General features: G+C 53.4%; 2 protein-coding genes across 7 annotated transcripts; one reads left to right on the forward strand and one right to left on the reverse strand.

The window, feature by feature from the left end:
- Positions 1-1,126: 1,126 nt before the first annotated feature.
- chchd5 (coiled-coil-helix-coiled-coil-helix domain containing 5) lies at positions 1,127-5,060 on the reverse strand. 5 transcript variants are annotated; one of them, XR_015925996.1, is made up of 5 exons: positions 4,465-4,939; positions 3,301-3,441; positions 2,668-2,819; positions 1,662-2,240; positions 1,127-1,627 (listed from the first exon to the last, which is right to left on the reverse strand). XR_015925996.1 is itself a non-coding variant. In XM_088603341.1 (5 exons), coding segments are annotated over exons 2-5 (321 nt in total). In that variant the 5' UTR covers positions 4,467-4,588; positions 4,962-5,060; the 3' UTR covers positions 1,127-2,214. The 5 variants fall into 5 exon arrangements, 4 of the variants coding, with proteins under 4 accessions (XP_088459467.1, XP_088459468.1, XP_088459469.1 ...); XM_088603341.1 differs by adding an exon at positions 4,962-5,060 and having other exon boundaries at positions 1,127-2,240; positions 4,465-4,588; XM_088603342.1 differs by having other exon boundaries at positions 1,127-2,240; positions 4,465-4,588; positions 4,857-4,875.
- Positions 5,061-5,097: 37 nt separating this feature from the next.
- On the forward strand, positions 5,098-27,482 carry atp13a1 (ATPase 13A1). 2 transcript variants are annotated; one of them, XM_088603330.1, is made up of 26 exons: positions 5,098-5,600; positions 7,462-7,551; positions 8,161-8,351; positions 9,365-9,437; positions 9,688-9,843; positions 10,666-10,735; positions 12,229-12,335; positions 12,906-13,035; positions 14,406-14,461; positions 14,611-14,737; positions 15,414-15,551; positions 15,881-16,001; positions 16,682-16,839; positions 17,594-17,769; positions 17,875-17,985; positions 18,152-18,277; positions 18,369-18,477; positions 19,081-19,277; positions 19,838-19,934; positions 20,242-20,435; positions 20,675-20,789; positions 21,669-21,865; positions 22,056-22,198; positions 25,449-25,560; positions 26,681-26,824; positions 26,923-27,482. In XM_088603330.1, the coding sequence occupies exons 1-26, from the start codon at positions 5,247-5,249 to the stop codon at positions 27,031-27,033; spliced, it is 3,603 nt and encodes a 1,200-aa protein (XP_088459456.1). In that variant the 5' UTR covers positions 5,098-5,246; the 3' UTR covers positions 27,034-27,482. The 2 variants fall into 2 exon arrangements, with proteins under 2 accessions (XP_088459456.1, XP_088459457.1); XM_088603331.1 differs by lacking the exon at positions 7,462-7,551.
- Positions 27,483-27,826: the final 344 nt, after the last annotated feature.

The following is a 27,826-nucleotide window of genomic DNA, read 5'->3' on the forward strand; positions in this document are numbered from 1 at the left end:
GTGACTGGGGGGGCACGCTCTTCTCCTCCTCCACAAAGCACAGTAGACCTCTGCAGCATGGGAGGGTCACTCGGGGTCCAGGTCCTTGATGAGCCCCGCAAGTCACAGGGTACAGTCCAAGTTTTTTTCCAAAACTGTGAATTATGAAATACACACACACATTAAATAATGTCACACAAGGGAACCAACAAAAAATAATTTAATTAGGGTCAAGGTTTGTCCTGGTTCACTATGTATATTTATCCTCTTGGTAAATAGTAAAAAACACCACCATGGCAGAAGCCACCTTGTAGGTGTTCTGAGCCCTCTGTGAGTGTTGAAGTATTTCTGTGGGAACATGTGTGCTGTACTGTAGCTCTCTCCCTTGTGACTGCTTAGCTGCCGTTCCGCCTCTGCTGATGTGCTGTGATGTTAGTTCTCAAATACACACTCAAACCCAACCCAGCACTCCTGTGGTTCTTCTCCTGACTGGTGTCCGGTCGGCTGCAGAAACGGGTGTTTCAGGGGGACAAGGGTGAGTGTTTTGGGGTGCCTTGCTCAGTGCCTTTCCCTGCTTTAAAAAGCATGCACTCACACCTATGCAGACACTAATGTCTGCTCACACACCTGCACACACACACACACTCGCACCTAGTCACACACCCGCGCACACACCCTCTCGCACCTACAGTCACACACCTGCGCACACACACACTTGCACCTACAGTCCCACTCCTGCTCACACACACCCGCACACACACCCTCTCACCCCTACAGTCACACCCGCGCACACACACACACTCGCACCTACAGTCCCACTCCTGCTCACACACACACTCGCACCTACAGTCCCACTCCTGCTCACACACTTGCACCTACAGTCCCACTCCTGCACACACACTCGTACCTACAGTCCCACTCCCGCACACACTCGCACCTACACACTTGCACAGTCCCACACCTGTCCACTCACACACACACCTGCGCACAGTCCCACACCTGTCCACTCACATTGATGGTCACTTTCATAGGGTTTCTAGGGGACACCAGAACTAGAGCAGAGCAGGAGGATCAGTGGATTTTTGCAGGCACAGCCATGTCAGGGTTAACACAGGGGTGGGAAAATAATCACACACTGTGGTCTCCATCCCTCGGCATCTCTCCTTTAATATCTGATCCAGAAAATAGATTCATTTTCTAGTCTGTAGTCAGAGAGCTCATAACTCAGCATGCTCCCCCTGTCCTCCTCTCCCTCCCTCCTTCACCAAAGGCAGCTGCTCACCAGCGGGTGAAGATGGAAAGCGAGATACGACCACATTCCTGCGATTAATGTTTTACCGCCAGGAAAGAGCAGCAGAGAGGAAGAACAAAGGGAGGAGGAGGAGGAGGACAGGAGAGGGGCCAGAAAATAAGAGAAGAGTGAGGAAACAAAAGAGGAAAGGGGAAAAAAAGACAGTAATGCCTGTGTGTGCACAGGTGAACCCACCTACACACGCTGCAAACCCTGGGTGCAGTTCAGATGCATAGAGGGGAGCAGCACTCCAGACACACACAGCGCCATTCAATAAAAATCCCGCTCCTCGCTATTGGCTTTAGGGGAGCAGTGGCTGCTGAGCGCCGAGAGCAGGAAACGGAGGAGAGAGCGGCCCTCGATCCCCAGATCACAGCTCCTTAAATTAAGCTCACGCTAAACAGCGGTTTATTGAAGCGCTGGGTGGCTGACAGGGAGGCCACAGGCTCTGGAGAGCAGCACAACATCATAACTGCACTGCTGTTGCCGCGACACAAGAGCAGCCATCACACATCATCACGTCGACCTCTGACTGACACGCCTGCACAGCAGCAGACTTGAGCGACTCCCCTGAGCATTGTGGGATTGCTCATGGCATGGCGGTAGAATTCCATTCGAACAGATCCAGGGTCTTCCTGAGAGAAGCATGCCTCAGCGGTGTGTCAATCCCCTGACACGTGTTCTAGAAATCCAAACGTCTTTATTCCAGATCAAAAATGAAAACCCCAGCAGGGCTCAAGAAAGGAAAGAAAACAGAGCGAAACAGACCCCCCCGCGCCCCGCCCTGCTCTGGGCACAGTGTCCATGAGGAAGAGGGAAGATGGGGCTTGAGCCTTCTCAGATCGGGAATGGTGCCTTCGCCAGGCGGCATGGCAAGGAAATACAGAGGAGTAAGGGAATTGGATCTTCAGCACCAGGGGTCAGGGGAGGTGACCTCTGCTGGCCTAGGAGGGCTGAGGGACAGCCTCTGCTGAGGAGGAAGAGAGAGACGGCAGTTATTGATTAGATTCAGTTCATTTTGATCCGTTTGAACTGCCTTCGGCTGAGCAACAGAACAGGACATACGGATGCACAGACAGACGGTTAACAGGCGGGTGTGGATTACGGAAATGTGGATATTAATTGGCTATGGACGTTTCACAGTGCTGGAAAACAGACGTCTAATTCTGCTTCACATAGTCAAAATCAGTAGCTATGGAGCTGCTCTTCCTGTATGTTGAGCTGGGAAACCACCAGAGATAATAAATAGTCACACTCCCATGATTCATAGCGACTGCAGTGCTGTCTCTTATAGACAAGGTTATCCCTTCCCTGTCAGATTGACACACAGACAGGCTGACCAGAGACGGACACACAGACAAACAGATTAGACAGACAGGCAGTAATGGGAGTCTCACCCAGCCCGCTGAGCTTCACCGTCTCTGCGCAGGCCAGGAAGCGGGACACGTGGGGTGAGCAACTGGCGGCCGAGTCCTGGTTCTCCCGCAGGCACCGCTCAAAGGCGGAGAACGGAGAGGCGCACTCCGAGCGGATCTGCTGGATCACCGGGCTACAGAGCAGAGAGAGAGGATGGAAACACTGGCCTGGATAACAAACTGCCAACCTGACAGCCCTCTGCTGATCCTGACTGAGCCTGAGTCAGAGTAAAGCAGACTTTACTACACTGGACCGACTGTACTGTGAGCTGGATTAGTTACTGAGATTAAAATCAGACTCATACTGTTACTAACAGAGCTGTCCTCCATACTGTACTGGACTGGACTGACTGTACTGTGAGCTGGATAAATTACTAACTGAGATTATAATCAGACTCCACTGACCGAGCAGTCTGAGACTTTCCAGGCTGGACTAGACTGACTGTACTGTGAGCTGGATTAGTTACTGAGATTATAATCAGACTCCACTGACCGAGCAGTCTGAGACTCTCCAGGCTGGACTGGATTGACTGTACTGTGACTGATAAGTGATGAGTTATTGATCAGTGATTGACAAGCACCCTCCCCTCCTCCAGAAACCAAGCCTACACTCACTGGGAGGACGTACACTGCGCCACTTTCATCTTCAGCGCGTGGCACTCCTGTTGCCATGACGATGGGTTGGAGGCCACACACATGCCGTACTCCTCCATCTCTCTGCGGCAGTACCGCGCGGTGATCTCCATGGCAGCCTGCCTGCGAGTGAAACATGAACAGCACAGTGTGTACAGTACAGGCCTGCTATACTGCTATAAACCAGTGTGCACATCAGCATAGCACGGTCTCTATAGTGTGTTCTAGGTTATTACAGTATACTACAGTTTTCCATAGTATATTATTTATAGTATATTTATTACACAATGCTGCCGTTACTCTGTAATGTGTTGTTTTGTGGTTTAAATCTGTGCTAAACATATAACATTATATTTTAGTGTGCCACTCTACCTGAGCATCGCTGTGAGGGTGAGAAACACTGTTCCTGAAATTAGCAGCCCACTGATAGATAGCATAGCATTCTGGTACACAATATTGTAATTGCAATTTAATAATAATTAATTGCTTACACTTATATAGCTTTTCTGGACTCTCAGAGCACTTAACAAGTAATGGGGATCCCCTCCACCACCACCAGTGTGCAGCCCCACCTGGATGATGTGACAGCAGCCATAGTGCACCAGTGCCCTCACCACACACCAGCTATCAGTGGGGAGGAGAACAGAGCGATGAAGCCAGTTCAGAGATGGGGATTATTAGGAGGCCATGATTGGTAAGGGCCAATGGGAGATTTGGCCAGAACACCAGGGTTACACCCCTACTATTTTCGAGAAACGCCCTGGGATTTTTAATGACCACAGAGTCAGGACCTCGGTTTTACGTCTCATCCGAAGGACCGCGCCTTTTTACAGTATAGTGTCCCCGTCCCTGTACTGGGGCATTAGGACCCACATGGACCGCAGAGTGAGCGCCCCCTGCTGGCCCCACTAACACCTCTTCCAGCAGCAACCTTAGTTTTTCTTAGGAGGTCTCCTATCCAGGTACTGACCAGGCTCGCACCTGCTGAGCTTCAGTGGGCTGCCAGTTGTGAATTGCAGGGTGATATGGCTGCTGGCTAATATGTATTCCTCTTATTATTATAAGCAGTAGTCGTAGTGTTGTGTAATTATACATCACAGCTCCTAACGTACAATAAACCACTACACAACATCTATGTATACTTACATTTCTGAGCCGATTTATTGGTGATTGGGTATCTTGTCACATTACACACGTGAAGGTTAAACTGCCGCTCCGTCTCGATATAAACCCCGCCTTTCGCCAGCCCCGATTGGTCGAAAAGCAAAGACTAAACCAGGAAAAAAAGGCTCTTGCTCAAATTTTACTGGTTGCTCAGGATGTCAATCTTAGCCTGTAAAGGTTACATTTCCTAGGTCAATTCGTCTCTTAAAGGCACCAACGGTTAATTCCTGCATCTTTCATTTTCCCACAAACAGTTTCTTCGTTTCTTATGGCTTTTGTCCTGTGAAAATCTTTCTTTTTATTCTGCGGTGCTCATGGTTTTGGTTCTCTTTTCTCCAATAAAAACTGTATGGATATAGATAGCTCTGTGTTACCTGTGTAGGTGTCTTTGCTTCGTTTTGAATTATGCTTTTTTTTCTCAGTAAAGTACTACATTAGATTAACAGCAGACTACGGTCCCACTCCCCCGTACAACTCGCCTTTTTTATTCTCTTCCATAAAACGCGACGGCTATAGCAAGCGTCAGACCGCTGAGTTGCCGTGGCAACAACTTCCCACCTCCGTTCAGCCTGCGTGGGCACGTCACGTATCAGCGCGTCAACGTGCTGTCGTAAGCGGAAGCGAATGTGTGCTCCGTTGCCGCTGTGCCGCAGCCTGGAGAGAGATTTGTGCACGACACCGGGTGCGACGGGGAGGAGGAGGGGGGGTCGAGATCAGGACTAGAGAGAGACTGTGTGAAAAGAAGGTAAAAACCCCGTAGAGACATGGCCGCGGACGGAGCCGGGCAGCTGGGGAAGCCGGTCGGTGCCTCGGACAACGATGTTGGCGCGACTACAGCAGGCGCTGCGGGGGCTGGAGGGGTGCCTGAGCCAGCGGACGAGCTGGTCCGCTCCGTGTCCCTCTACCGCCGACGGCCTCGGTTCCTGCACGGCACGGTGCTGCCGTTCTTCGGGCTGCTGTACCCGGCGTGGCTTTACCTGTGGCTCGCCGTGTACGGCGCCGCCGACTACCCGGAGGCCGGCCTCATCGCGCTCGCCGCCATCGGGATTGCGCACGTCCTCACCGTGCTGTCGGGGCACTGGTCCGTGCACGCGCACTGCTGGCTCACCTGCGCCACGGTGAGGCTGGGGTCTGTGTGCCTGCACCTTGCTGTGCGACAGTGTGTCCGTGCTGCACCTTCCCGTTTCTCTGCTGTGCCTGTACTGCATCCTTCTCTGCTACACCGTCTGCCGCTTGTGTTCACTCGCAGTGCTGTGTCTGGGCTCGACTGTCTCTGGTGTCTGTGGGCTCTGTACTGCACGTGGGTGTGTGCACTGTATTATAGTACACTGGTTCTTCTCTGCTGCACAAGTCTTTACTGTGTCCTGTGTGGGTTCCCTGCGTGTCAGTACTGTGCTGTGTGTGTCGGTGAACCTGTGACAGTGGAGTTGTTGTGCAGTGGTCAGCTGTCCTGATTCTGAGCTGTGTGTGTGACAGTGGAGATGTTGTGCAGTGGTCAGCTGTCCTGATTCTGAGCTGTGTGTGTGTGACAGTGGAGATGTGCAGTGGTCAGCTGTCCTGATTCTGAGCTGTGTGTGTGTGACAGTGGAGATGTTGTGCAGTGGTCAGCTGTCCTGATTCTGAGCTGTGTGTGTGTGACAGTGGAGATGCTGGGCTGTGGTCAGCTGTCCTGATTCTGAGCTGTGTGTGTGTGACAGTGGAGATGCTGGGCTGTGGTCAGCTGTCCTGATTCTGAGCTGTGTGTGTGTGACAGTGGAGATGTTGTGCTGTGGTCAGCTGTCCTGATTCTGAGCTGTGTGTGTGTGACAGTGGAGATGGTGTGCTGTGGTCAGCTGTCCTGATTCTGAGCTGTGTGTGTGTGTGACAGTGGAGATGTTGTGCAGTGGTCAGCTGTCCTGATTCTGAGCTGTGTGTGTGTGTGTGACAGTGGAGATGTTGTGCTGTGGTCAGCTGTCCTGATTCTGAGCTGTGTGTGTGTGACAGTGGAGATGTTGTGCTGTGGTCAGCTGTCCTGATTCTGAGCTGTGTGTGACAGTGGAGATGTTGTGCAGTGGTCAGCTGTCCTGATTCTGAGCTGTGTGTGTGTGTGACAGTGGAGATGTTGTGCAGTGGTCAGCTGTCCTGATTCTGAGCTGTGTGTGACAGTGGAGATGTTGTGCAGTGGTCAGCTGTTCTGATTCTGAGCTGTGTGTGACAGTGGAGATGTTGTGCTGTGGTCAGCTGTCCTGATTCTGAGCTGTGTGTGTGACAGTGGAGATGCTGGGCTGTGGTCAGCTGTCCTGATTCTGAGCTGTGTGTGTGTGTGACAGTGGAGATGTTGTGCAGTCGTCAGCTGTCCTGATTCTGAGCTGTGTGTGTGTGTGACAGTGGAGATGCTGGGCTGTGGTCAGCTGTCCTGATTCTGAGCTGTGTGTGTGTGTGACAGTGGAGATGTTGTGCAGTTGTCAGCTGTCCTGATTCGGAGCTGTGTGTGTGTGTGACAGTGGAGATGTTGTGCAGTGGTCAGCTGTCCTGATTCGGAGCTGTGTGTGATAGTGGAGATGTTGTGCTGTGGTCAGCTGTTCTGATTCTGAGCTGTGTGTGACAGTGGAGATGTTGTGCTGTGGTCAGCTGTCCTGATTCTGAGCTGTGTGTGTGTGACAGTGGAGATGTTGTGCTGTGGTCAGCTGTCCTGATTCTGAGCTGTGTGTGTGTGACAGTGGAGATGTTGTGCTGTGGTCAGCTGTCCTGATTCTGAGCTGTGTGTGTGTGACAGTGGAGATGTTGTGCTGTGGTCAGCTGTCCTGATTCTGAGCTGTGTGTGACAGTGGAGATGTTGTGCTGTGGTCAGCTGTCCTGTTTCTGAGCTGTGTGTGTGTGACAGTGGAGATGTTGTGCTGTGGTCAGCTGTCCTGATTCTGAGCTGTGTGTGTGTGTGACAGTGGAGATGTTGTGCTGTGGTCAGCTGTCCTGATTCTGACCTGTGTGTGTGTTTCTCAGGAGCCAGACCCAACCAAGGCCACCCTAGCGAAGGTTGTCCCCATGCCCAACAATGGCTCACCGGAGCTGGTGCCCCTGCAGAGAGACACGGTGAGAGAACCCAGGAAACGTTATGCATTTGAGGAGCTTGTTTAGGGTTCATTAGTTAATTGATCGAAGATTTCATCAGGCTGTTTCTTGAAGGATTCCATGGTCTCAGCTTCCTCACCGTGGTTGCATAAACCACACTCCCACCACCCTTTGTGTAAGAAAGTGTCTGCTGTACTCTGGTTTGTGTGTTTCCTTTGACTCTGAAGAAGGCCAGTCGGTTGACTTTAAGGTCTTTGAGAATCTGAATGCTTGAATCAGGCCCCCCTTGTCTGTTCACTGGTGAAGAGATTCAGTGCCTCTGGCTTGTCCCTGCCGGACACTCCTTATAAAATACAGCATGTGTCCTTGCATGGCAGCAGTGACGATAAAGTCAAGTCAACAGCAGGACTTGTATTAGGGGTTGTGCAGAGCAGTGCCTTCTTCCCTGGGAGGAGAAGGGTCAGATTCCCGTTGCACAGCCCTGCGATCCACACTGTCAAACACCCCTGTAGATCCACACCAGGTCACGCCGTGTGCTGGGAGTGAGGTTCTGGGGGGAGAAGAGACCGGTCCGGGATCTGCAGGGGCGGGGGCGGGCGTTTGATCTGCTGCTTTGCTTGCGTGGCCCAGGACGAGGACGGCCGGGAGGTGATCTCGTTCGAGTTCCAGAAGATCCGCTACGTGTTCGCGGGCGGGGAGAAGAAGCGCTTCGCGCCCGTGGCGTTCCCCACCAGCCAGCCGCTGGGCTTCTTCCAGAACTGGAAGGGCTACCAGGAGGAGACCGAGCTGCGCGCCGCCGAGAAGAGATTCGGCTCCAACAGGTCGGTGCCGGGCCCGGGCCCGCGGCGTGGGGCTCCTCGGCAAGGCTGGGGGGCGAAGACGGATCAGACCCCTGTTCCGCGGCGCTCTGGTCCTCTCTGGGGTTTTACACCTGTTGGTCAGACTCCAAGTGCGTAGCAGTCCTAACCACTGCCGAGTTTACAGAATCGCCCAGGCTCCACGTTCGCAGAAGGCTGATTAGGTCCACGTTTAACAATATCATTCTGGTCCCCAGTGCACAGTAGTCTGATCCATTTCAGATTTTACCGTATAGGTCAGGCTCCAAGTGAAAAGCAGTCTGATCCGCTTCATATTTTACCAACCACAGTGCCCTTTTCTAGAAGCCGACACCAGGGGCTGGGGAGTTCAGGTTTGCTGCCTTGTCCTGATTATGAGCAGTCATGTCTATTAAGCTGTTATGTGTTTGCAATCCAGAGAAGACTGCTTGCTGAGTAGCAGCTGGAAATGTCTAATTCCAAAGGGGGGGTGGGACACGGCGGCGCAGTGGTTAGCATGGCTTCCTCACATCGCTGGGGCCACGGGTTACCGGGGTGCTGTCTGTGAGGGGCTTATATATTCCTCCGTGTTTACGTGGGTTTGCTCCGGGTGCCGGGTTTCCTCCCACTGTCCAAAAATTTCCTGGTAGCTTAATTGGCTTCTGGGAACGTTACCCCTGGTGTCAGTGTGTTTGTGTCTGTGAGTGTCCTGCACTGGACTGGCGTCCCATCCAGGGTGTACCCTGCCTTGTGCCCGCTGCTTGCTGGGACAGGCTCCAGCCACCCCATGATGTTCTACTGGATAAAGTGGTTAGAAAATGGATGGTGTGGGAGTGGACTGCACATTTGGCAAGACTTGCAGCACACAAAGTAGCTGAAACGCATCATACTTTGTGTGGTGTTTCAAACTGGTGTATTTATCCATAGATGAATTCAAACTCTGGAAAGTAAAACCCGGAGCAGACAGTGTGACTGTGTCCTGTTGGCCAACCGTGCTGATCTCTGTGTTGTGCTACTAGGGCAGAGATGGTGGTGCCAGAATTCCTGGAGCTCTTCAAGGAGAGGGCCACTGCACCCTTCTTCGTCTTCCAGGTGAGGATGCACTGCACATGTATCTGTCCTGTCTCCTGTCTTCTAGAATCAGTGTCTGTGTCTTACCTGTGCAGGTGTGCAGGATCAGTGTCCGTGTCTTATCTGTGCAGGTGTGCAGGATCAGTGTCCGTGTCTTATCTGTGCAGGTGTGTAGGATCAGTGCCCGTGTCTTGCCTGTGCAGGTGTGTATCTTCTCTTTCTGCCTTATCTCTGCAGGTGTGTATATTCTCTCTCTGTCTTACCTGTGCAGGTGTTCTGCGTGGGGCTGTGGTGTCTGGATGAATATTGGTATTACAGCGTCTTCACGTTGTTCATGCTGGTGGCTTTCGAGGCCTCTCTGGTTCAGCAGCAGATGAGGAACATGTCTGAGATCCGCAGGATGGGGAACAAGCCATACATGATCCAGGTGAGCAGACGTGCGGACAGTTCCTGGATCCCAGTTGCATCATTTGTACAACATGTTTAATGCTCTCTTACCATACATTTATAACAGTCTTACAGCATTCTTGTAATGCTCATACAACAGGTTTACAGCGTGTTTATAGCACTCCTGCAACAAGTTTACAGAATGCCTATGACATTCCTCCAGCAGTTGTACACCACGCTTATAACACTTTTACAGTAGGTTTACAGTATGCTTATTATGTTCCTATAACAAGTAATAAACACACTGTGAACACTTATACAGCAGATTTGCATCATGCATATAACCCTGCAGTAGGCTTGTGGCATGCTTATAACATTGTATTAATAGGTTTACAGCATGATTATAACACTCCTATAAAACATTTGCAGCATGCTTGTAATACTCCTACAGCAGGTTTAAAGTGTGCTTATAACACAAGTAGGGAGCCGTGTCAGCATACAAAGACTGCAAAGGAACAAGTAAAGGTTTATTCCATGTTAAAAAGAGAAGAAAAGAAACAACATTTCAGTGTGTTTACTGCTGTAAATTTGTTATAGAAGATCCCTATAACAAGTTTACAGCATGCTTGTGACACTCCCACAACGTATTTAGCTTATAATACTCTTATAACAAGTTTATGGCATGCTTATAACACTCCTATAACAGTTTTACAGCATTTGTATAGCACTTTTAGTGAATGCTTACAAATCTTTTACCATGGGTTTGCAACAGACTTGCAAAACTCAGTAAAGAAACTGTAAAAGTAATTTCAGTTAAACAGTCACTTCAGATTGACACTTAAGATTCTCTCCATTTTTACAGGTGTACAGGAACAGGAAATGGAGGCCGGTGTCCAGCGATGAACTTGTCCCTGGGGACGTTGTCTCCATAGGTACAGTTCCGTTGCTTTTCCTCACTTAGAGGATGATGCAAACGAGACCAGAACGGCGATGCCTGTGTGCTGATAGAGGGACATAGAGTGTCAGTGTAGTTTGTGCAGTGTGTGCGTATGGGTGCACAGTTAAATCAGAGTGTTAGCATATCAGTGCAGAGTGTGAGAGTGTGCAGTTTGTGTAGAGCGGTAGTGTATTGGTGAAGGGTGTGAGAGTGTGCAGTTTGTGTAGAGTGTGAGAGTGTGCAGTTTGTGTAGAGTGGTAGTTTATTGGTGCAGGGTGTGAGAGTGTGCAGTTTGTGTAGAGTGTGAGAGGGTGCAGTTTGTGTAGAGTGGTAGTTTATTGGTGCAGGGTGTGAGAGTGTGCAGTTTGTGTAGAGTGTGAGAGGGTGCAGTTTGTGTAGAGTGTGAGAGTGTGCAGTTTGTGTAGAGTGGTAGTTTATTGGTGCAGGGTGTGATAGTGTGCAGTTTGTGTAGAGGGGTAATGTGTTGGTGCAGGGTGTGAGAGTACAGTTTGTGTAGAGGGGTAATGTGTTGGTGCAGGGTGTGAGAGTGCAGTTTGTGTAGAGGGGTAATGTGTTGGTGCAGGGTGTGAGAGTGCAGTTTGTGTAGAGTGGTAATGTGTTGGTGCAGGGTGTGAGAGTGCAGTTTGTGTAGAGGGGTAATGTGTTGGTGCAGGGTGTGAGAGTGCAGTTTGTGTAGAGTGGTAATGTGTTGGTGCAGGGTGTGAGAGTGCAGTTTGTGTAGAGGGGTAATGTGTTGGTGCAGGGTGTGAGAGTGCAGTTTGTGTAGAGTGGTAATGTGTTGGTGCAGGGTGTGAGAGTGCAGTTTGTGTAGAGGGGTAATGTGTTGGTGCAGGGTGTGAGAGTGCAGTTTGTGTAGAGTGGTAATGTGTTGGTGCAGGGTGTGAGAGTGCAGTTTATGTAGAGTGGTAATGTGTTGGTGCAGGGTGTGAGAGTGCAGTTTGTGTAGAGTTGTAATGTGTTGGTGCAGGGTGTGAGAGTGCAGTTTGTGTAGAGGGGTAATGTGTTGGTGCAGGGTGTGAGAGTGCAGTTTGTGTAGAGTTGTAATGTGTTGGTGCAGGGTGTGAGAGTGTGCAGTTTGTGTAGAGGGGTAATGTGTTGGTGCAGGGTGTGAGAGTGCAGTTTGTGTAGAGTTGTAATGTGTTGGTGCAGGGTGTGAGAGTGCAGTTTGTGTAGAGTTGTAATGTGTTGGTGCAGGGTGTGAGAGTGCAGTTTGTGTAGAGTTGTAATGTGTTGGTGCAGGGTGTGAGAGTGCAGTTTGTGCAGAGGGGTAATGTGTTGGTGCAGGGTGTGAGAGTGCAGTTTGTGTAGAGTGGTAATGTGTTGGTGCAGGGTGTGAGAGTGCAGTTTGTGTAGAGTTGTAATGTGTTGGTGCAGGGTGTGAGAGTGCAGTTTGTGTAGAGTTGTAATGTGTTGGTGCAGGGTGTGAGAGTGCAGTTTGTGCAGCTTGTCCATGTGTCGGTTTGCCAGGCCGCTCTCCCCAGGAGAACCTGGTCCCCTGCGACGTGCTTCTCCTCCGAGGGCGCTGTATAGTGGACGAGGCCATGCTGACCGGGGAGTCTGTACCTCAGATGAAGGTTAGTTGGGCTAATAGAGCTCAATACTGTACCGTGGTATTATCATGCCTTATTACACTCCGTATCGCTCTTCTGGACTGTGTTGTAGTGTGCTGCTCTGTTCTATGCTATTCTGCACTACACTATAGCACAGTACTACCTTGCCATAACAATACGGTGTACTCTGCAAGCGTTTGAAAGCCAACTCAGGTTCAGAATCCGGTTTTGATTTGAAATGTAAAATTGGGCACAGATGAGGATTTGCTGCTGCAGTTAGTGGGTGCTTCTGAAAAAAGGAGTGTGAATAACTGAATAATGGAAGGATCTTCCTCTCACTGATTACAGTCTGTGCGACACTGAATTGGACTGTGTGCTATAATTTACTAGACAGATCATTCTGTACATTACTACAGCCTGCCGTAGGATTCTGTTCAATGTTATAATGTACTGTCCTTAACTCCACTGTACTGTGCTGCTCTGCTCTAGACTGTTGCTGTGCTATAGACCTGTAGACGTGTAGACAGTGTGCACTGCGAGTCGGGCTCTATTGCATGAACTGGCCCGGGTTAACCTGGTGTGTCTGTGTTGTAGGAACCAGTTGAGGACCTGGACCCATCCCGAGTCCTGGACCTGCAGACTGACTCACGACTCCACGTCATTTCGGGCGGAACCAAGGTGGTTCAGCACAGCCCACCCCACCGGGCCTCGGCCGGGCTCAAACGTCAGTACACCCCTCCGCTGCTAGGGGGCGACACTGATTCACATTTCCCACTCTATCACTCTTTCACTCTTCCTAGCTTGCATGGTCATCTTCTCTTTTTCTCTCCCTTCCTCACTAACTTCTTCGCTAGTTCCTCCTTTGGATAATTAAAACGCGTAGCAGGTCCAATAACTCACCCACCCACCGTGGACCAATCACTGGTGCATGGTCCCAGTACCTCAACCCTCTGGTTTTTGTCTCATAAACTAAAATCTGAAGACATGCCCTGCGACAGGACCGGAATAGCCGTGATGCATCGTCAACATATTTCAGTACGAGGGGTGAGAGTTCCCAGGGGGCCCTGCATAGCTTCCTTCCCACACGTCACTCTGGTGGTAGGAACAAGAGTAGTGTTTCCCCTTGGACGTTGCAGTAACCTGTGCTGGGTGAACCCAGTGTCCTTTAGTAGGCTGCCCCCTCACCGTGTTGGGCAGGAGCCTGCTGCTCTGTGTGCCCCCTGACTGCGTCGGGCACGAGCCGGCTACTCTGTGTGCCCCTTGCCGTGAAGTCAGTGCCTCACCTGGTCTTGTCCAGCTGTGCCCCTTGCCGTGAAGTCAGTGCCTCACCTGGTCTTGTCAAGCTGTGCCCCTTGCTGTGACGTCAGGGCCTCTCCTGGTCTTGTCCAGCTGTGCCCCTTGCTGTGACGTCAGGGCCTCTCCTGGTCTTGTCCAGCTGTGCCCCTTGCTGTGACGTCAGGGCCTCTCTGGGTCTAGTCCAGCTGTGCCCCTTGCTGTGACGTCAGGGCCTCTCTGGGTCTAGTCCAGCTGTGCCCCTTGCTGTGACGTCAGGGCCTCTCTGGGTCTAGTCCAGCTGTGCCCCTTGCTGTGACGTCAGGGCCTCTCTGGGTCTAGTCCAGCTGTGCCCCTTGCTGTGACGTCAGGGCCTCTCTGGGTCTAGTCCAGCTGTGCCCCTTGCTGTGACGTCAGGGCCTCTCCTGGTCTTGTCCAGCTGTGCCCCTTGCTGTGACGTCAGGGCCTCTCTGGGTCTAGTCCAGCTGTGCCCCTTGCTGTGACGTCAGGGCCTCTCTGGGTCTAGTCCAGCTGTGCCCCTTGCTGTGACGTCAGGGCCTCTCCTGGTCTAGTCCAGCTGTGCCCCTTGCTGTGACGTCAGGGCCTCTCTGGGTCTAGTCCAGCTGTGCCCCTTGCCGTGACGTCAGGGCCTCTCTGGGTCTAGTCCAGCTGTGCCCCTTGCTGTGACGTCAGGGCCTCTCCAGACCTGCTCCAGCTGTGCCAGTGCAGGTGCACCCTCCCGACATGGTGCTTGTGGGAGTCCTGGCCGAGCCGCTCTGGAGCACAGGCACAAACTCACCTTCACCTTCTCTCCCTCCACAGCTGTGGACAATGGCTGTGTGGCGTACGTGCTGAGGACCGGCTTCTACACCTCTCAGGTGAGGCCGCTGAACTGCAGCTGTGTCTATCTGTGTGCACCCGTCCTCTCTCTCTGTGTGTCTGTCCATCTCTCTGTGTGTCCTACAGTATTGGGGCTCATTGGCGTGCTTGGGGCGTGCACTGCACCCACCCCTCTCTCTGCTATCAGGGGAAGTTGCTGCGGACGATCCTGTTTGGGGTGAAGAGAGTGACAGCCAATAACCTGGAGACCTTCATCTTCATCTTGTTCCTGCTCATCTTCGCCATCGCTGCCGCCTCTTATGTCTGGGTGGAAGGTGAGACTCTGACATGCTGGTGACCGACACACTGACCCCAACAGGTGGACACTCCGCTGACTGACACACTGACCCCGACGGGTGGACACACTCCGCTGACCGACACACTGACCCCGAAGGGTGGACACACTCCGCTGACCGACACACTGACCCCGACGGGATGACACTCCGCTGACCGACACACTGACCCCGACGGGATGACACTCCGCTGACCGACACACTGACCCCGATGGGTGGACATGCTGGTGACCGACACACTGACCCTGCAGGTGGACACACTGCTGACCGACACACTGACCCCGACGGTGCACGCACTCCACTGACTGACACACTGACCTCGACGGGTGGACACGCTGGTGACCGACACACTGACCCTGACGGGTGGACACACTCTTCTGACTGACACACTGACCCCGACGGGTGGACACACTCTGCTGACTGACACACTGACCCCGACGGGTGGACACACTCTGCTGACTGACACACTGATCCCGACGGGTGGACACACTCTGCTGACTGACACACTGACCCCGAAGGGTGGACACTCCGCTGACCGACACACTGACCCCGACGGGTGGACACTCCGCTGACCGACACACTGATCCCGACGGGTGGACACGCTGGTGACTGACACACTGACCCTGACGGGTGGACACTCTGCTTCTGTCTGTCCCAGGTACGAAGGACACCAGCAGGAACAGGTACAAGTTGTTTCTGGAGTGCACACTGATCCTCACCTCCGTGGTGCCGCCCGAACTGCCCATCGAGCTGTCGCTGGCTGTCAACACCTCCCTCATCGCCCTGGCCAAGCTCTGTGAGTCCGGGTCTCCTGTCTGCCTCTGGCTGTGTCTCACTGTCTCTTTCATTTGCCAGTATGTGCCTTTCTGTGTCTGCTTTTCTGTCCCCCTGTCTCCTCCCTTACTGTCTCACTGTCTCTTTCATTGCCTGTATGTGTGTCAGTCTCATTATCTCTGTGTCTGCTTTTCTGTCTCCCCCCTCACTGTCTCACTGTCTCTCCCTCTCCCCCCTCACTGTCTCACTGTCTCTTTCATTGCCTGTATGTGTGTCAGTCTCATTCTCTCTGTGTCTGCTTTTCTGTCTCTATGTCTCCCCTCTCACTGTCTCTCCCTCTCCCCCTCTCAGATGTCTTCTGTACAGAGCCCTTCCGGATCCCCTTTGCAGGGAAGGTGGAGGTGTGCTGCTTCGACAAGACAGGGACTCTGACCAGCGACAGCCTGCTGGTCCAGGGGGTGGCTGGACTCAGGTACTCTCTCTCTCTCTCTCTCTCTCTCTCTCTCTCTCTCTCTCTCTCTCTCTCTCTCTCTCTCTCTCTCTCTCTCTCTCTCTCTCTCTCTCTCTCTCTCTCTCTCTCTCTCAGACGCATGCCTCTCCCTCCCGTCTTCCTGCTCTTCTCTGTCACTCACAGTAAGGCTCTCTCTGTGTCTCTGCGTGTATTCTCTCTCCTGCACACCTTCCCTCTCGCTCTGTCTGGAGCTGACATACTAGACCAGCTGAGCAACGAGTGGAGGGCAGGTGTGTTTACTGTATGTGTCTGACAGAGATGTAGAGGAGCTGGCCTGAGTGTCTCTACAGTTACTCTACAGATCTGAGGATGATGATGTTGGAGTGTTAATGTGAAGATACAGAGGAGCTTGACTGAGTGTCTCTACAGTTACTCTACAGGTCTGAGGATGATGATGATGATGGAGTGTTAATGTGAAGATACAGAGGAGCTGGACTGAGTGCCTCTATGGTTACAGTTCTCATAGTGATATGATGGGAGTGTTTCCATGCTGCGGTGAAGGACCTGGGCTCATCTCAGATCCAAAGTGTCGGCGCTCTAGTGTGGCCAGAGAGAGCCCAGTGCTCAGTGGCAGCTCCCTGCCTCGGCCCCTCTGAACCTGCGGTCTCTGAGTCTCTGCGATCTGTCTGTGTGTGAGACAGGGAGGGGAAGGAGCTGACGCCCGTGTCGGAGATCCCCGTGGAAACGCATCGTGTCGTGGCGACCTGCCACTCCCTGGTCACCATGGATGACGGGCAGCTGGTTGGAGACCCTCTGGAAAAGGCCATGCTGACCGCAGCTGACTGGAGCCTGACCAAAGGTACTGCAGCCTAGCTAACACTAGCACCAACGCCAACAGTCATACAATTTATTATTGCGTAGCATCTTCCAGTGCTCTGGGGCAGAGCAGGAAAAGGCCCCGTCACCCATAGAGTGTAGACGGGCTTGGGGGTCAGACAGGAGACCGGAACTAGAGAAAAGAAAGTTGCGAGGTGGGGAGCAGGATGATAGTAAGTCAGACAGATACTGAGGTACCAAGCCATGGGGAGCCTTATAGGTGAGCTTGAGGATTTTGAAGTCGACTCAAAAGCTGATAATAAGTCAGTACAAGGACTCCAGGACAGAAGTAATGTGATCGCTTTAACTTGACCTGGTCAGGATTCTGGATGCTGATTTCTGGACATACTGTAGTTTGTTCTATGTGGATTTAGATGCCCCAGCGGGTAAGGCATTACTGTAGTCAATTTGGGAAAAAATGAAAGTGTTGACCAGCTTTTCGGCAACTGTTAGCGATGTAATCGGGTGATATTTCTGATATTTTGACAGTATGCACTAGATGTGGGTCAAACGTTAAGCTTGGATCAATTGAGGACTCAGGGGTATTGATTATTGGTTATTGATATCCATATTGATCTGTGTTGGTTAGGCATGGCCTCCCCAGTGTAAGGACTCCAGGCCTGAGTTTTGATTATGGATTTCTTTATTTATCTGTCTCAGGTATTTCCTTCACAGTAAAAAGCCTCAGGCTCAGGAGCTGTGTTTTGACTATTGATTTCTTCATTGATCTGTTCCAGATGAGAAAGTGTTCTCCCGCAGTATAAAGACTCAGGGACTGAAGATCCACCAGCGGTTTCACTTTGCCAGTGCTCTGAAGAGGATGTCTGTTTTGGCCTCGTATGAGCGACAGGGCTCCAGTGAACTGTGCTACGTCTCCACTGTGAAAGGGGCACCAGAGACACTGCGCAGCATGGTACGGTAACTTCTGAGACACTGTCGTGTGCACTGTGGAGCACAGACACTGCACAGCATGGTACATTGTAATACCTGAGACACTCTCCTACTGTGTGTGTTGCAGTTCTCTCAGTGCCCAGACAGCTATGACGAGGTCCACAGGGAAATGTCGAGGGAGGGGGCACGTGTTCTGGCACTGGGCTACAAGGAGATGGGTCACCTCACCCACCAACAGGTACTACACCCTGCACAAACTCATTCCTTACTCGTGCTTTACTTAGTGTTCATATTCTCTTTAAATTCTGCCCACAGCCGGCTACCTCCAGCCCTTCTCCATTGTGTTGTCTCTGTGCGTGGGGAGGACCTGGGCGTTGTTATAGGACTGTGTTGTGTTTTGGCAGGTGCGTGAGGTGATGCGGGAGACCTTGGAGTGCTCCCTGCAGTTCGTGGGCTTCATGGTCGTTTCCTGCCCCCTGAAGAGCGATTCCAAGGCTGTGATCCGAGAGATTCAGAACGCCTCTCATCACGTCAGTACGCACGCGCTCGCTCCCGCCAGTCTGCGCTCTCTCTGGACCCGGCCCCGCTCTCACGCTCGCCCCCTCGCCCCCTCTCTCGCAGGTGGTGATGATCACAGGTGATAACCCCCTGACAGCGTGCCATGTGGCGAGAGAGCTGCACTTCATCCAGAGGGAGCACACCCTTATCCTGCAGCAGACGCGGTGCTCCGGTAAAGTCACTCTGCCCGCCCCTTCCTGTGTGTTTCCCCGCCCCTCTCGCATCTATACCCCTTCCTGTGTGTTTCCCCGCCCCTCTCGCACCTCCGTGTGTTTCTCCACCCATTCCCGCATTCCTCCGCCTCCCTGTGTTTCCCCACCCCTCTCACATCTCTCTGCCCCTTCCTGTGTGTTTCCCCACCCCTCTCACATCTCCCCGCCCCTCTCGCATCTCTCCGCCCCTTCCTGTGTGTTTCCCCCGCCCCTCTTGCATCTCACTCACCTGTCTCTATATTTGAATGCTCTGATTTGTAAGTCTCTGGTATTTTGGCACAGTCGGGAGCTACAATACATGCATGAGCATCATCAGTTTTCTCACAGCCTCTGCAAAGAAAATAAATCTGTCTTCTAGTAACCTTTAACTCACAACGGTCAGCACCTGATTCCCAGATCTGTGAGGATTAACTGTTAGACTAAAGCACAGTGTCAGAGAGCCTAGAGTCCCTGTTGGCCATGTTGTGATTGTGCTGTGTTTTACTATGCGGCATTTGATTGTGCAGTGTTTGACAGTGCGGCATTTGACTGAGCTGTACTCTCTCTTGATGTGCATGTCGCAGGTGCGCATTGGCAGTGGGTGTCCATAGATGGCAGTGTGTCCCTGCAACTCTACCCAACCTCCATGCACACCCTGGTCACTCAGTACGACCTCTGTGTGACGGGGGAGGGGCTGTCCAGGCTGACCCTCGAACCCCAGCTGCTGAACATCCTGCTGCCCCACATCCGTGTCTTTGCCAGAGTCAGCCCCAAACAGAAGGTTTGTACTGCTGATATAATTTGTACCCTGATCACAGTCATCGCTATCGCCATCATGTCTCCCAGCAAGCGACAGGCTGGAATTGGTCTCCTCTGGTCTTGGCTCCTGACGAAACAGCGACCCCTGCAGGTTCACGGGCTCCTTGCAGGCTTGCAGTAGCATGACCTGGCGAAGGGGCGGAACCTATCTGTGCTTCCTCTGGCTGTCTTGGGGGTACAGGGACCGTTGCCATGAGCTGAGGCATAGAGACTCTGCAGATTGGCTTGATGTGAAATAATAAAGACTTTCTGGAGGTTTAAGGTTATTTAAAAATTCTTAAACTGAACAAGAGGCTGCGAGTGAGAGGTGGCCAAGCCCCCCCTCAGCAGCGCGCACTTGCAGCGGCAGCTCTGTAGAGACAGTCCTGCAGAACAGGCGTAATGCTCCTCTGTAGCTGTTACTGCTGCGACACTGAGTCTGATTTCTCCCTTACTGATCCAGTCTCTCCCGTTTCTCCTTCACATCCCTCCCCTCACTCTCCCCCTGTGCTTCCCCTCTCTCCCCTCTCTCCCGTCTCCCAGGAGTGCGTGATCACCAGCCTGAAGGGGCTGGGCTTCATCACGCTCATGTGTGGCGATGGGACCAATGACGTGGGAGCGCTGAAACACGCCCACATCGGTGAGAGCACCTGCCGCCCCTCCTCTGCCTCACTAACGCTCGTCTGAGCACGACCCATCGTTTGCTGCTGCTAAGCGATAGATGATCATTATGGAACTGGTAGCTGGTCAATAGCTCATTGATAAAGTCCTTATCTAAACGCTGCTTTCCAGTATCTAATACTTCATTGATCATTTCAAGGCGCCTCGTTGTTACACCATGATTAATCGGTAGCTAATCGCCACAAGTCGCCACTGTTAGACTGGTTGTCGATACCTAATCAATCGATAATCGATCAGTGTCCCTCTCCCTCCCGCTCGCGGTCCAGGTGTGGCTCTCCTGGCGAACGCTCCGGAGAGGATGCCGGAGCGCCGGAAGAGAGGCCGGGAGGAGAGGGAGCCCCGCCCCAGCGGCGAGCTGCGCGCCCCCCCCCTCTCGGGCAGCGGGGGGGCCAAGCTGAGCTCGCGGGGGGCGCGGCAGAGGGTGCTGGCGCAGAGGGAGGAGCAGCTGGCCGCACAGAAGGTGAGCGCTGTCCGCGGGGTGCCCCGGTGCTGGCGTGGGTGTCCCCCAGTCCACGAGACGCCGGATTCCCCCGAGAGCTGGTGTGCCATCGGACACACCCCAGCACACCAGCGGGCCGGCGGGGACGCTGGTACCGCGCCCCCTGGTGCACGTGCGTGGTGTTGGCGCCCTCTGGCTGTGCACTGTACTGCTGTGTTTGGCGTATTGCTGTGAGTCATTGCGAGCTGGTGTGTTTCCAGGAGCGGATCAGCCAGGTGCTCAGGGAGCTGGAGGAGGACCAGGTCCAGGTGGTCAAACTGGGAGACGCCTCTATTGCCGCCCCCTTCACCTCCAAACTGTCCTCCATACAGTGCAGTGAGTATAGCTGTCCTCTGTGCAGTGAGCCTAGCTGTTCTCTGTACAGTGAGTACATCTGCCCCCTGTACAGTGAGTATAGCTGTGCTCTATACAGTGAATATAACTGTCCCCTATTCAGTGAGTATAGCTGAGCTCTATACAGTGAAGTGTGCTCTGCAGTTGGCTGAGTTTGGCTGTCCTCTGTGCAGTGCAGTGAGTGTCGCTGTCCTGTGTTCAGTGGGTGCAGCTGTCCTGTGTGATGTGCAGTGAGTGTCAGTACAGTGCAGTGAGTGTCACTGTCCTCTGTGCAGTGAGTGTCACTGTCCTCTGTGCAGTGAGTGTCACTGTCCTCTGTGCAGTGAGTGTCACTGTCCTCTGTGCAGTGCAGTGAGTGTCGCTGTCCTCTGTGCAGTGCAGTGAGTGTCGCTGTCCTCTGTGCAGTGCAGTGAGTGTCAGTACAGTATAGTGAGTGTCACTGTCCTCTGTGCAGTGCAGTGAGTGTCGCTGTCCTCTGTGCAGTGCAGTGAGTGTCGCTGTCCTCTGTGCAGTGCAGTAAGTGTCAGTACAGTATAGTGAGTGTCTCTGTCCTCTGTGCAGTGCAGTGAGTGTCGCTGTCCTCTGTGCAGTGCAGTAAGTGTCAGTACAGTATAGTGAGTGTCTCTGTCCTCTGTGCAGTGCAGTGAGTGTTGCTGTCCTCTGTGCAGTGCAGTGAGTGTCGCTGTCCTCTGTGCAGTGCAGTGAGTGTCTCTGTCCTCTGTGCAGTGCAACAACCAGAGAGAGAGCACTGCACACTGATAACAGCACTTCAGCAACATCAGTGTCACTAACAGGCTTTGTAAGCATTTTGAGTGCACAGTGATGCGGCTGTCAACCCTTCCTCCACTCCCTCTCTCCCAGTCTGCCATGTGATCAAGCAGGGGCGCTGCACGCTGGTCACCACTCTGCAGATGTTCAAGATCCTGGCCCTGAACGCGCTGGTGCTGGCCTACAGCCAGAGCGTGCTGTACCTGGAGGGAGTCAAGTTCAGCGACTTTCAGGCCACCCTTCAGGGCCTGTTGCTGGCCGGCTGCTTCCTCTTCATCTCTCGCTCCAAGGTGAGGAAGGAGGGAGAGAGGGAGGGATGGGAGAGGGAGAGAGAGAGAGGAGTGGAAGGGGCAGAGACACAGAGCAGAGCGCAAGGCGGTGCTGAAGGAGGAGGATGGGGGGGGAGTTTTCTCTTTGAAGGTCAGAGTCCTAGACCTCTTGTTGCTCAGCTCAGTGACCCCCTGTGCTTGTCCTGCCCAGCCACTGAAGAGCCTGTCGAAAGAGCGCCCCCTGCCCAACATCTTCAACCTGTACACTGTGCTGACAGTGCTGCTGCAGTTCCTGGTGCACTTCTGCAGCCTGGTGTACCTGTACAGAGGAGCGCAGGTCCGCAGCCCTCCCAGGTAATATTATTATTATTATTATTATTATTATTATTAACAATTGCTTACACTTATAAAGCGCTTTTCTGGACACTCCACTCAGAGTGCTTTACAGATAATGGGGACTCCTCTCCACCACCACCAATGTGCAGCATCCACCTGGATGATGCAATGGCAGCCATAGTGCACCAGTACACTCACCACACATCAGCTCTCAGTGGGGAGGAGAGCAGAGTAATGAAGCCAATTCATAGAGGGTGATTATTAGGTGGCCATGATTGGTAAGGGCCAATGGGAAATTTGGCCAGGACACCGGGGTTACACCCCTACTCTTTTCGTCAGGTCCACACCTGATTAGCACACAACACACACTGCCCACACACACAACATTCCACACACTGTCCACACCCCCACCATACACCACTCCACACACACAGCACTCCGCACACTGTCCACACACAGCACACACTGCCCACACACACAACACTCCATACACTACCCACATGCAAAGTCCAGACACAGCACACCCACACCATACACCACTCCACACACAGCACACCCACACACCATACACCACTCCACACACAGCACACCCACACACCATACACCACTCCACACACAGCACACCCACACACCATACACCACTCCACACACACACAGCACACCCCCACCATACACCACTCCACACACACAGCACTCCGCACACTGTCCACACACAGCACACACTGCCCACACACACAACACTCCATACACTACCCACATGCAAAGTCCAGACACAGCACACCCACACCATACACCACTCCACACACAGCACACCCACACACCATACACCACTCCACACACAGCACACCCACACACCATACACCACTCCACACACAGCACACCCACACACCATACACCACTCCACACACACACAGCACACCCACACCATACACCACTCCACACACACACAGCACACCCACACCATACACCACTCCACACACAGCACACCCACACCATACACCACTCCACACACAGCACACCCACACACCATACACCACTCCACACACACACAGCACACCCACACACCATACACCACTCCACACACACACAGCACACCCACACCATACACCACTCCACACACAGCACACCCACACACCATACACCACTCCACACACACACAGCACACCCACACACCATACACCACTCCACACACACACAGCACACCCACACCATACACCACTCCACACACAGCACACCCACACACCATACACCACTCCACACACAGCACACCCACACACCATACACCACTCCACACACACACACAGCACACCCACACACCATACACCACTCCACACACAGCACACCCACACACCATACACCACTCCACACACACAGCACACCCACACCATACACCACTCCACACACAGCACACCCACACACCATACACCACTCCACACACAGCACACCCACACACCATACACCACTCCACACACAGCACACCCACACACCATACACCACTCCACACACAGCACACCCACACACCATACACCACTCCACACACAGCACACCCACACACCATACACCACTCCACACACAGCACACCCACACACCATACACCACTCCACACACACACAGCACACCCACACACCATACACCACTCCACACACAGCACACCCACACACCGTACACCACTCCACACACACACAGCACACCCACACACCGTACACCACTCCACACACACACAGCACACCCACACACCGTACACCACTCCACACACACACAGCACACCCACACACCGTACACCACTCCACACACACACAGCACACCCACACACCGTACACCACTCCACACACACACAGCACACCCACACCATACACCACTCCACACACACACAGCACACCCACACACCATACACCACTCCACACACACGGCACACCCACACACCATACACCACTCCACACACAGCACACCCACACACCATACACCACTCCACACACACACAGCACACCCCCACACCATACACCACTCCACACACAGCACACCCACACACCATACACCACTCCACACACACACAGCACACCCACACACCATACACCACTCCACACACACACAGCACAGACACACACCATACACCACTCCACACACACACAGCACACCCACACACCATACACCACTCCACACACACACGGCACACCCACACACCATACACCACTCCACACACAGCACACCCACACACCATACACCACTCCACACACAGCACACCCACACACCATACACCACTCCACACACAGCACACCCACACACCATACACCACTCCACACACACACAGCACACCCACACACCGTACACCACTCCACACACACACAGCACACCCACACACCGTACACCACTCCACACACAGCACACCCACACACCATACACCACTCCACACACACACAGCACACCCACACACCGTACACCACTCCACACACACACAGCACACCCACACACCGTACACCACTCCACACACAGCACACCCACACACCGTACACCACTCCACACACACACAGCACACCCACACACCATACACCACTCCACACACACAGCACACCCACACACCGTACACCACTCCACACACACACAGCACACCCACACACCGTACACCACTCCACACACACACAGCACACCCACACACCGTACACCACTCCACACACACACAGCACACCCACACACCGTACACCACTCCACACACAGCACACCCACACACAGCACACCACTCCACACACAGCACACCCACACACCATACACCACTCCACACACACACAGCACACCCACACACCATACACCACTCCACACACACACGGCACACCCACACACCATACACCACTCCACACACACACGGCACACCCACACACCATACACCACTCCACACACACACGGCACACCCACACACCATACACCACTCCACACACACAACACTCCATACACTTTCCACACACAGCACACCCACACCATACACCACTCCACACACACACACACACACACAACACCATACACTGTCCACACACACAACACTCCATACACTACTCACATGCAAAGTCCACACACAGCACTCCGCACACTGCCCATGCACAGCACACTGTCCACACACAACACAGAGCTCTGAGCAATGAGCTGTTAGCTCTGTGCAGTGCACACACTATCCACGCACAGCGCTCTGCCCAAACACAGAGTCCATACACACTGCCTACCCACAGCACAGCCAGCTGACGACTCAGTGTGAACACGGTCTCGCTCTCTCCCCGGCCAGGCAGGAGCAGTTTGTGGATCTGTACAAGGAGTTCGAGCCCAGCCTGGTCAACAGCACGGTCTACATCATGTCCATGGCCATGCAGATGGCCACCTTCGCCATTAATTACAAGGTACTTCACAGAGTGCATGCTGTACTGTCCCTCCTGCACAGATTCATCTCTCTCTCACCCTGTCTGTCTGCCAGCACACTGTACTGTCCAGCCTGCACAGATTCACCTCTCTCTCACCCTGTCTGTCTGCCAGCACACTGTACTGTCCAGCCTGCACAGATTCACCTCTCTCTCTCACCCTGTCTGTCTGCCAGCACACTGTACTGTCCAGCCTGCACAGATTCACCTCTCTCTCACCCTGTCTGTCTGCCAGCACACTGTACTGTCCAGCCTGCACAGATTCACCTCTCTCTCTCACCCTGTCTGTCTGCCAGCACACTGTACTGTCCAGCCTGCAGATTCACCTCTCTCTCACCCTGTCTGTCTGCCAGCACACTGTACTGTCCAGCCTGCAGATTCACCTCTCTCTCACCCTGTCTGTCTGCCAGCACACTGTACTGTCCAGCCTGCAGATTCACCTCTCTCTCACCCTGTCTGTCTGCCAGCACACTGTACTGTCCAGCCTGCAGATTCACCTCTCTCACACCCTGTCTGTCTGCCAGCACACTGTACTGTCCAGCCTGCACAGATTCACCTCTCTCTCACCCTGTCTGTCTGCCAGCACACTGTACTGTCCAGCCTGCACAGATTCACCTCTCTCTCTCACCCTGTCTGTCTGCCAGCACACTGTACTGTCCAGCCTGCACAGATTCACCTCTCTCTCACCCTGTCTGTCTGCCAGCACACTGTACTGTCCAGCCTGCAGATTCACCTCTCTCACACCCTGTCTGTCTGCCAGCACACTGTACTGTCCAGCCTGCACAGATTCACCTCTCTCTCACCCTGTCTGTCTGCCAGCACACTGTACTGTCCAGCCTGCACAGATTCACCTCTCTCTCTCACCCTGTCTGTCTGCCAGCACACTGTACTGTCCAGCCTGCAGATTCACCTCTCTCTCACCCTGTCTGTCTGCCAGCACACTGTACTGTCCAGCCTGCAGATTCACCTCTCTCACACCCTGTCTGTCTGCCAGCACACTGTACTGTCCAGCCTGCAGATTCACCTCTCTCTCTCACCCTGTCTGTCTGCCAGCACACTGTACTGTCCAGCCTGCAGATTCACCTCTCCCTTGCTCTCACAGGGTCATCCCTTCATGGAGTCTCTGTCAGAGAACAGGCCGCTACTGTGGAGTCTGGTACTGTCTGGCCTGGCTATCGCAGGGCTGCTGTCCGGCTCCTCTCCCGAGTTCAATGAGCAGTTTGCGCTGGTGGACATTCCAACTGAGGTAGGAGAGGATGAGCGGGAGTCAGGAGGGGGTGAAGTTGAGAGGCAGGAGGCCTGATCGCATTAACCTGCTTATCCCTCTCTTTCCCTCTTGCCCAGTTCAAGCTGGTGATAGCCCAGGTCCTAGTACTGGATTTTGTCGCCGCCCTGCTGGTGGACAGAATACTGCAGTTCCTGCTGGGCAAGGGGGCATTGAGGATGCCTTGCTGAGCAATGCCTGGCAGCCATGCAGCGGGGCCTGCAGGGACCTGGCCCGGAGCAGAGGGGGGCAGCATGAGGAGGTGGTGGCGTCCAACTTCAAGCAGCAGTCTTGAGACGGACCTGTTAACTGACCGCCTGCCCTCTGCCGCGCCTGTCCCCGTTTCCCTTCTGTGACACAAACCCTCTCCCATCCCTTCTTCTTCCTCAGTCTCCGCCATCTCTCCCTCTCTCGTCTCCTCTCCCATCTCTCCCTCTCCCGTCTCCTCTCCCATCACGTCTCCCCCTCCTCTCTCGCCCCTGACCATGAGCCAAGACCGCAGGAGAGTATTGCGTGTGGTGAACCCGAGGGCTCCAGCGCACGTCCTCAAGTGTTTCACCCAGAACCGAAGACTTTTTTAACACTTGTTTTTGTAAAGACAGAACTGTGACCGCAGAGAATATAAAGGAGAAAAAGAACTGGGCTGGCGTCCGCGCGTCTGCTTCCTCCGTTCACCTGGCCTTCCCTAGGCCCTCGGGGATGTGCTGGGATTCTGGGCGGGGGGCACTGGGGGGTTACTCGACTGTAGCTGCTTGAATAGTTCTATTTAAGAAAACTGAGCGAAAGCCCGGAAGGAACAGCTGGTTGAGCTGTGGAACCAAGGGGGTGGCAGCTGCTGGGTTTTTTTGAAGCCCTGGCCTCTGTGGCCCCTGGGCCGGGAGTGGTATGATGACCAGTTATATTTCTACCCAAGGGGTTGCCGATACCCACTGTCCGTATAGGAGGGGCACTGGCGCCGAGCGTCTACTCCTTTCAGTCCGAGTT

Source organism: Lepisosteus platostomus, chromosome 13 (assembly GCF_059453375.1).
Source record: "Lepisosteus platostomus isolate fLepPlt1 chromosome 13, fLepPlt1.hap1, whole genome shotgun sequence".
Taxonomy (NCBI): Eukaryota; Metazoa; Chordata; class Actinopteri; order Semionotiformes; family Lepisosteidae; genus Lepisosteus; species Lepisosteus platostomus.